This window comes from Platichthys flesus, chromosome 14 (genome assembly GCF_949316205.1).
Source record: "Platichthys flesus chromosome 14, fPlaFle2.1, whole genome shotgun sequence".
Lineage (NCBI taxonomy): Eukaryota > Metazoa > Chordata > Actinopteri > Pleuronectiformes > Pleuronectidae > Platichthys > Platichthys flesus.
In genome coordinates this window covers 17,138,026-17,148,373 of record NC_084958.1, presented here as the reverse complement: position 1 = coordinate 17,148,373, position 10,348 = coordinate 17,138,026, and the positions used below count along the sequence as shown (strand labels likewise).

Sequence of the window (10,348 nt, the reverse complement as noted above, 5' to 3'; positions counted from 1 at the left end):
TTCACAAACATATTTCCTATAAGCACGAACCCTTGGGAATTGTGGCTTCGTACGATTAAAGTGCACTTTCGCAGGATCGGCGTCACTCTTTACCTGGAATCACATTAAGGAAAATGATTTCATTACGATGCAGTCGGTTTACTGAATTACCCAAGCTCTGCGGTCGAGTCAAAATATCCAAGCAACCATAAAACGGTTGCCTTTCTCACTGGACGTCCAGCGGAAAATTGGCTTTGCACAAATAATGGCTATAAATATATAGCCTGACGCTCGGGCTGGAAGTGGAGAGCTGACTGCGGGAGATCACGTGGTGCGACGGAGGCCAGTGAGGGAGAGGTTTTGTGAAGAAGCTATTTGTGCTGAAGGTAAAGGTTACATTAGTGGTAAGTTTAAAATTGCAGGGCTGAATGTGTTTCCAAATGACCTCCTAACAAGCTGGCAGGGTCAACCAGCATCAACTCCTGCTGTGCAGCTGAAAACACTGTTTCCAAACATACTGAATGTGCATCATAGTTGTAAGAGTATGCTAAATTAAGAAGACATTTGAAATATGTAAATTTGACTGAATGGTTTCTACATTGCACTTGGTACCGTCGGTGGAAAAAAGATGATTTCACAGAATCCTAACTCTGCTTGAAGGGAAAATAAATGTGAGCAACACAAGTGGTCATTTATCTTCAGCCTCTAGCAAACCACTTTGCGCTCCAGCTTGAAAACTGTCAGCTCAGGCAACAGGAACCTGCTGATGTTTGTTGGTGCTGGTAAAAGCTGCCGGGCTGTTCTTGGCAAATACACTGATATATAAATGGTGTAAATCCACCACCATGGCAGATGACACCAGCTTGTTCAGAACTCTGCGGCTCGGCTGTGAACCAGAACCAAGAGCAGAGAACACATGAGTCCAGTTGATCTGCACTGGATTGACTTTAAGGTTTTACTCCTTGCATACTCAACAATAACTTAAGGGACAGCGTCATCTAGTGGCCAATAAACAGTAATACAATTCTTTTTTTCATATTTCCATATCCATTGAGGGATCCCTATAGTAAATATTTTTTGTTATTTTTCCCCCTTTGATTTAGGTTTTTAATTATTATATTGTAATGATCCTACAATAGTGGCAATGCAATCGTTAATTGGATATATTATATTTATGTTAAAAATGACAAACAAGCTTTTTTCACAAGCTGTGTTGAACAACGTTTTCATGTATTTCCAACAATTTTAGGTAACAACAGATTAATAACAGTTAATTCATATGTGTATCTTCTTAATTGAAGACACTTAAATAGGTTTGCATTTGTGCATGTATAGCAAGAGGTACTTATTATTTTGTAATGTAATACATTTTTCGAAACACATTTTGTTATTATTATAAGAATATAATCTTACTTAGCCTCATAGGCCTCAACAATCTGTACACGGTGCGACTTCCTCTGCAATTAGCCCAGACTATAGAGTAAAGACAAAAATAAATCTATATTTAAATCTATATTTAATATAATTATATACGTCTGATTTATAATAATGTTTGTGATTCAGTTTGGTCCTAAATTAAAAGCAGGAATCAAAACAAGGAAAACTTGTTTTCTCTCCTTGTTCCCTCTTTTAATCCATCTATCAAACCAGCTGGCAGGTTAAACAAGGCAGCACAGACGTCTCTCTCCTCAGCAACATCCTCCAGCTCCTCTGGGGTGCCTGCAGCATTCCGAGGACTTATGAGATCTGTTGTCTCTCCACCATGTTCGGGGTTTTCCCTGGGGTCCCCTGACAGGGAAGCTGCCTTCTTTCTAATTGCATAACTCTAACTCCAGCAAAGGAGGATTATTTCCAAAGAGACAACTCCATCAAATGTGTTTATTTATTGATGAGGATCTGCAGTGCGACCAGGGGCAGTGTGAAGTCTGTGCACCACATCAACACAATTCTAAATTTATAGTAGGAAATAGATATATTGATGAGTTGTAGATGTAATGTAGAAGCATGGAAATGAGAAATATACATGATAGGATTTACACAAACCTGAATTATAATCCAGTGTTTATATTCTCATTGAAGGACACACTACTCATTACTCACACATATAGATTTCATGAGGCAGGGTGATGTAGCACCACAGTGACAACAAGGCTGACACACATGGACCCTTTTTAAGATGCCATGATGTATTTCACAAAAGCTTCATAATTGATGCATCCATTCGGATCCTCCTGGTTTTGCATTAGCTGCTCCACCTCGTCCTCCCTCATCTTCTCACCTGAAAGGGGAAAAAACGAGTCAGCTCAGTGAGAATTCTCATTAACAGCAGCATTTATATTAGACATCTGTGTGTGGTAATACTCACCCAGTGTTGCCAGAACGTGCCGGAGCTCAGCTCCCATGACTGAGCCGTTCCCCTCCTTGTCGAACACCCTCAGACCCTCCACAAAGTCCTCATACGTTCCACGGTCCTTGGCCTTGCAGATGTGCTGGTGGATGGAGAGGAACTGGTCAAAGTCAAGCATCTTGGTCTGCATGTCTGTGGAAATGAAAATAATGAAAAGTGCTGATTTTGACCGAAGTCAAAAATAACTCAGGCCGGTGTTTGAATCTATTTGAGTCTTTCAACACACGCTGGACCCACGTTTGGCACGCACACTAATCTAAAACACACACAGGGGAATCCCTCAGTATCGTGAGGTGCACGCTACCAACCTTCAGGCTTAGGTTTCCCCAGGACGTGGATGATCTCTGCGTTTGTAGGGTTCTGGCCCAGAGCCCTAATTAGGTCACCGCACTGGGCGTAAGTGATTTTCATCTCGTTGGCTGGAGTCCTGTCAAACAGCTGGAAAGAATCTTTGAAATCTGGGGACACAAAAAAAGGGCGTTCACTTCTCCAGAATTCTCCACGACTCGTTGTGAGTGCAAGCAGCTTTTTGAGTAGAGGCCTTGAAGATGCTGCCTGTGTAGTGATGCTACACAATGACAAGCCTCAGATTAAAAAAGGCTCCTCCGTTAAAGCCGGAGCCAGAAACACTCAAACCTGAAGATGTTTGACTCGACGCTGATTAACACATGCGGGTCAAAGGGAGCCACTTGGATGGGGGCGTTTGTTTTGAAATAACAGCGTAGCCCTGAACCATCAGCTGCCGTTGAACATTTCTCACACACACTCTAATGGAGAGCACAATCGCACAATCCCCTCTATGAATAGCATGCAGTCCATGCAACACAAATGGTGACAACAACAACCTTAGGCCTTACCCTCAATTTGCTCAGGTGTGAACTCCAGCTGAAAAGAGACAAAGCATCGACACGAGGAAAGGAAATGAGTTGAAAATCACCAGAGAGCAACTGTTAGTCTCAGAGCTCTCCGACCTCCTCGTGCCAGCAGCTTGAGTGACAGCGTACATGTATCGGTGACCTCTGGCCTAACATCCCCTGTCTTACTGCGGCTGTCTGATTCATTCGAGTTTATTTTCGGATGCGATACGTATGAAAGGATCTCTGGGGTTATAAATACTGGCGAGGTCAGTAATTCATAACCTTGGTGATCGTGTGTTGGTTATTTCATGTGTTGAATATATAAAAAAAATAAAAAGACAAAGCTGATGAATAACACAGTCCCACATGATGTAGATTTAGAATTGATTTAATTAAAACATGTTTTTTTTGTATTAAGGTCAGATTAACACAATACAGATGTTTTTCTTTAGTTCAACCAGCTTCTGTGTCAGTGTGTCGGTTTGGTTTTACAATCTGCACGCCCATGTGTTATTCTTAGGCAAAAAAAAAAAAAGATTATTATTCTCAACACCCGTGACAAAGGTTGACTATTTATAGTCAGTGTTTGTGTTGGACTCCTATCAGATAGTGCCCTCGGTCTCTCGGTCTCTGTACGATGTCTGGATGTCAACAAACCCCACTCCCTCCTGGAGGCTATGTGAAAATATTATCTAAACACTTATCTAAGCCTACTTGAAGATGGATGGCGATGGATGCAATTATCCGTATTTTTCTTCCTCTCCAATTTCCACCCTCCTCGCCCTCAGAGGAGGGTAGCGGGTGGTCTGCTGTGCCTCAACATAATGAAAATCATATTTTGTGGCTTTAACCGCTCTCCATTGTAACATGGCGGCTCGTCCGACCAGGAAAACATTCATCCATTGAGAAGGGGCCAAGTCAGCAGAAGATCTTTCCATGATTTGTGGTATCAGCTATAGTTTCCATCTGAAGCTCACCATGAAGTCACAGCTGCCTTAACTGTACAATTCCATTTTAAATGCACGTTTAAAGCTTTACTTCTAAAAAAAAATGATGACTCATATCGTGCAAGTGGCCAGAAATCCCACTCCGATGGCTGCACTGGCCTGTTCTGCATGCACTGCCAAGTTTAGGTCACATGGGGTCTCTGATGCTCTTTCAAAACAGTTTCTTTGAAATGTCATCATTACTAGTAATAATATATGTGTATATATAAGAAAGATGATTTTCTATTTCACAATTTTAATGAAAAACTTCATAAAGCTACATTTTCATATCCAGTCTCGGTCATTTAAGAGATTGAAACACTTTCTTCATCCAAATTCAGTTCACAGCCTCCTCATCATAGCGTAATGTTGCTGTTTGTGTAGATTTTTTACCGTCACTGACGTGGGGTCAAACTCCGGGGTCTTGGGGCGCACAGGCTCCGGTGGGGCCACTGGTTCTGCGGGTTTAGGTTCTTCCTTCTTCTTGGGGGCCATTGTGAGGAGCTCTATGGAGACGGGAGGTGAGGACTCGGGGCAGAGGGATCCAACACACTGCAGTTGGAGGAGATGAGGTCCATTTATCCACTGTCCGCAGGGGTCACCCCCCCCACCTCCGTCAACGCCGAAGCAGACTGCCAACAATAGTGGGAGGGCTATAAAAGGATATGGCTTTGTGCTTCTATTTAAGACAATGGTTGTTGTGTGTGTGTACATCATCGATGATGGAAAACTGTATCAGCTGAAACGCCAACTCCTGGTGCCTGATGCCCCCCCCCCCTTATCTCGGACTGATGACCTTGTCGAGTCAATTGTGGTGGCTGGTAATTGCAGGACAAGAGGAGCGGGTGAAGTTTGTTTAGATTACAATGTCACAATGCTGCATGATGAACCGCATTAGCCAGCAATTATCCTTGATTATTATTCAAAATTGGCGACCAATGAGAGGGAATTAGTCGCTGCGACAAATCCTTCCGATGACCATTTATCCGGTCTGATCAGTAGGGGCATTCAAATCCAATCCAGCCCAGAATAGGATTCGCAGAATGTCGTTTCCCGTCTGATCTCGGATGGTGAGTGTGGTTAGACCTGAGTGATCCTTTCCCTTCAAAGCAAACAGGAAAGTGGAGAAATTGAACGGGGTCGACACTAAGACGCACTTTGTGAAGCTGCCATCCTCGCGCCTGAAGGGAGACAGACGGAGCGACAGGCAGGGTGAGGTCCTTTGGTGTTTACTTTGTCAAGGAGTTAAGCTCACAGGGGTGTAAGTAACTCGAACAAACATTCTTGTCATCTGCAAATTGATTTAGAGAGGAGCAGATTTCACAGATGATTTGATTTGGGATAAAAACTAATTTAGAATTAAATTAACTTACTCTTCCAATAAGATTTGTCACTCATCATGAACACGGTCACCTGTAAACATACTTGAAAAATCTCACTTTATAAACCACACAGATTCTACTGTGGAACTGCTCCAACTGAGGTTCTGCTCTACAAAAAAAAACATCATTGTGTATTTTCTATATATGTTCTGATAACATTTGTTCCCTTCCCAATTCTGATATAATTTTTGAATCTGCAGATACTGAGTACCAATTCAATACCATTGCATTTTGAAAATAACAGTATTGTATTGCTGCTGTATGTTATTCAAATTCAAATTCAGAAACACTTTATTTGTCCCCTGTCCCCCCATGTAAACGTCAAAACACAAGATTATTGACTTTTATGGTTTTGAGGATTTCCATCATTGTGCAAGAGGAAGAGATTTCAAAGAAAAGAACATTTTCTATTTCTATCTGTGTGAAACTGATATTCTTTAAATACATGTCATATGATCTCTGCATAGATTTGCATACTAGCTGATACCTAAACCCTTCATTCAACCTGCCATTTCTTTACATCACAGTGGAGCAGCTCATTTCAAATCCAGGTATGAACTCAAAGATAATAACCTTAATTAAGATGACTGAGTTCTTTATTTGGTCACAGTCCTGCAGGACTGAAAAATATCTGTGTGACGAATGTCTTCTGTAGATAGAGGCTCACAATTTCGCTCGTGCTGCGTTATTGTTGTTATTTTTATTTTGTGAGTGGGTGGCACAGCACATTGAGTGTGGATTGAAGAGGACGTTCTGATCTGTGCGCTGCTGCTGCGATCTATTTTCATTTTATGCATCTTGACAGATGCAGCATGAAATATGACCTATCCACAAATAAACAAGGGTAAACAAGAAAACAAAATGAACAACTTCTCCTGCAACTTTCGAGAACTGATGACGCCGAACAGTGTTTGACTTTGAACCATCCCTTCACAAAGCAGTGATACCCATTCAGTCCTGTGTTTGTCTTTTTGTGACACATTTGTTGATTTTGCCATCTTGTGTCAATGTCCCCCTTAAATCGTTTGCTTCCGCTCGCTTTACAGATGGGTTTTCTATAACCACACTGACTTAATCAAATCCCTTTGTCTTTGCACTGAGAGATATTGCTCGACAGCTGACGCTCCAGGCCCGTATTTAAAGCTCCCACACTATCATGTGACAAAGGTGGCGACCAATCCAGCAAGCCGGCAGCGGCAAATGTTGAGTTCTGGGAAATCCATCGTCAGGGAACACGCCCTGAACACGGCCTCCATCATCACTGGCCGGGCTGGTCGGGCTGCGTAACTCACATTCCTCCTATGTCCATCCATTCCCTTTTAAACCTAACAGCTCATCTTTTGGAGATCAAATGAGTTTTAAGGTTTCCTGTTCACAATGAAAAACAAAGACCTGAAAGTCGACATTAAACTCGAACAAGCCGAGAGATCTTCTTTGGTCTGCGATGACAGGTTGGGAAAACGAAAAGAGCCGCAGGAGGCTTAACGTTGTGATTTCACAGGATCAAGTTCATATTTAAATATCCAATCCTCCTATCATGTTAACCACCTTGAAGAATAACCTGGAGAATGATCTCAGGAACAATACAAGCTTTGGACCAAAGTTGATGATCGATATCTCCACCAAGGAGATTATGTTTGTTTGTTTGTGAACAAGATTACACAAAAACAAATCCATGGATTTTGACAGAACTTAAGGGAAAGATGGAAGATCTGCCAATAAAGAATCCATTCAATTTTGGTTGGGATCAGGATAAAGTAGCAGATTCAAGAATATGTTCTCACTTGTATTAGCATTGCCAGATTTTTAGTAATTTTCTGTGGGAATAATTCTCGGATATTGATGAATAATAATCAGACTCATTTTCGGAGATGGGTATTTATGAGTGTGTACAATTTGGTGCGGAGCAGAATAAAAATCCAGATTATTTTGTCCTTAAATTCTCCTTAAACCACAAAACACAGTGAGTCTTTAATTAGTACCAATGTGTAGCTGAGACGGGAGATTCTGAAAGTTATCAGTGGTTTTGACGTAACTCTGATATATACATCCACTTAGAACATTATGTTTTCATTTGTGCTTTTTGTGTTTGCTTGTTAGATGGTTTGCAAAAGAACTTCTCAATCGCTTCTCCATTTAAATTGGAGGGGTCATGCATGACTAGATTTTGATCCAGATCCAGATCCGGGATTTCAGACATTTTGACTGATGCTTACTTATTAGTGCAATTCGTTGCAGAGAAAATCCCGATCTAGTGAATTTAAATGTGGTGTCACAAGGGAACTGTCGGGTCAAGCTGGAGTTTTGAATTTGTTTTGTATGCAAACTGTTTGAAGTAAGTCCAGGTTGATATTGTCCCCTGATGCATGAAAAGACACCGAAACCTTAATTAAACATCAAGGGACCCTGATCTTTTAAAAAAAAACATTAGCAGAAACACACACAGAAAAAGAGAATGAGGCTCGCCCGGCTGCCCTCTCTCACCACGACCTGGACTGCAGTGGGGAGAAGAGGGCATGTCGAAGCATAAAATAATCATGAGATTAGTGCAAGCTGGATGAATAATAAGTCATTTGTTCCTCGTTATTTTCAAACAGAGCATGATTTAGGTTGTCAGTGTCTGGCTGGCCAACCCACAGAGAGACACAGACAGAAACAGCATATGTCAGTCTGAGTATAAATGGATTGGGCCCTGCATAGCTCAGAGCCAACGCTCCCTCCTCTTTCAGATCCCACCAGGTGATTGCCGTTGACAGGCTGCAGCAACAGTTCACGACATGGCTAACCTCATACAGTCAGGCTCCCTAAAACATGCAAGACCTGTGTGGTTTGCTATTTTGGTGGCGCTCTGTTGTCTGACTGGTATGTACCTTGGAAGGGCTCCAGTCAGCGGACAATGCCAATTATTACTTGGACCCATCAGACGACCTTCAGAGCAGCTGAAGCCTTTTCTCTTTTTGCGGTGCCTTAAAAGCCTGGATAACAGAAAGGGCTGTTATATAATTAGCACCGAACCAAAAAAAAATTGTATTGCAATGACAGATGTCACACAAGCAATATAGAAACAAATCTTCAGCGGAAATGACACAAAATACCAATACAGGGGAAATGCTTAATAATGTGTCCGGACTTTCACTACCATGCAGATCGATTATGAGGCAATATCTCTCACCCCGGCTGTATGTCACACAAAAGGGGCTGAGTGTGAAATCCAGTTAGGGAGGATGAGGAGAATCCTATTTTCAGATCTTGGAGCTGGTTGCCGATGAAAAAGGAGAAAAGGCCCGGAATGAAAAGGAAATCTCTGCAACAAGAATACAAAAATCTCTTCAGACAATAGTTGAGATAAAACATCAAAGTAATCATGAAGTGTGAGTCAGCTCGGGTGTTTGCATTATTCATGTCAAAACTGCGAGCTGTTTATTACCAGCCCTTTTTTGTGCATGTGGAATTCAATGGAGGGTAAATTGCAAGTTTTCTGTAACAGCATGTTTGTAAAATTAGGTGCTCATGAATGTGCATTTGGGGACATTTTACATTACATGATACGTAACTGGATAACATCACACACAATACTTTCCATCAGTTGCCTAAATGTAACTGAGATAGATCCATGAATCACTCCCTGGGAAAAGAGTGAAAATATAAAAGATGTAATCTCACAATGATAGAAAGCAAAATTGATTCCTCGATCCACTAAGGATTTGCACCAAAATTGAATGGCTTCATCACTGACTTATTTCACATCTTTCCCGAAATTTGTGTAGCAATCCGTCCAGTTTTTTCTGTGTAATGTTGTTCACAATCAAACGGACCCGGGCTGAAAACATAACCTCCTCGGCCAAGTTCGTAAACTTCCAACTGTTGGTTTAAAGAAAAAAATACTCCTGGCTAATTTGTATTATTAGAATTCACTGTCACACTTTATAAGCGTTAATCCTTGTAGATGTAAACAGAGCCATTTGAGCAACATAAATTAGCTTTGCAAGCCAATAACAATAATATCATGAATTTGATATCTTGGAATGGTTTTATTTACAGAATGTCAATTTATTTTTACTGACATACATTCAGATTCAAACCAAGCATTTTGTCTGTTTCCCACTTGATCACTGTTTAAATACACCGGCCTGTTACACAGGAAAAGAAAACATGAAAACTAAAAAATCGGACCTTAAGCAACTATTAGGCTCTTGGAAACGGGTTTGGTCTAATGTTGCCACCTGTTTAAAACCCCGTCTGTCAATCAGAGGAGGCTGCGGGTTCCAGTCTTGGCTCAAGCCTTTTATTTACATTCAGATTGCTTTAAACAGCGGTATCGAGTGAACGCAGCGCTGTGTGACTGCATCAACACACTGGAACTCCCCGATGGCTCTGTGTTACCTCTCTGTGGAGCTGTGGCGACACTGCCCCGCTGTCGTTTACCAGCACTCAGGATGCAGCGTGACCATGCCAATGCTAATACCAATAAGGCGGTTATTACACCAGCTGGATTCCTGGTAGCTGTGACGTGTTCATTATCAAATCCACAACGCAGTCAGTGAAGGCAGCAGGCGTGTAATTAAACTGTCCCGTGTCCAAGTAGGACCCGATGTGGTTTCCAGTCCAGCATGGAGATGTGGTGATGGTGCCAATCTGCACGGGCGGTACTCCAACATAGACTGTGCAGCCATGTTGTTTGGCAGAAATTCTTATTTAGCAAAGATAATATATAAACGCTGCCTTTTGGGGGAATCA

The 10,348-nt window shown here is 41.7% G+C and overlaps 1 protein-coding gene across 1 annotated transcript; it reads right to left on the bottom strand.

Moving 5' to 3' along the window:
• Positions 1-1,847: 1,847 nt before the first annotated feature.
• myl13 (myosin, light chain 13) lies at positions 1,848-4,798 on the bottom strand. The gene is made up of 5 exons (XM_062404222.1): positions 4,623-4,798; positions 3,244-3,271; positions 2,695-2,844; positions 2,345-2,518; positions 1,848-2,257 (listed from the first exon to the last, which is right to left on the bottom strand). Exons 1-5 carry the CDS (start codon positions 4,722-4,724, stop codon positions 2,151-2,153), a joined length of 561 nt encoding a protein of 186 aa, XP_062260206.1. The 5' UTR covers positions 4,725-4,798; the 3' UTR covers positions 1,848-2,150.
• Positions 4,799-10,348: the final 5,550 nt, after the last annotated feature.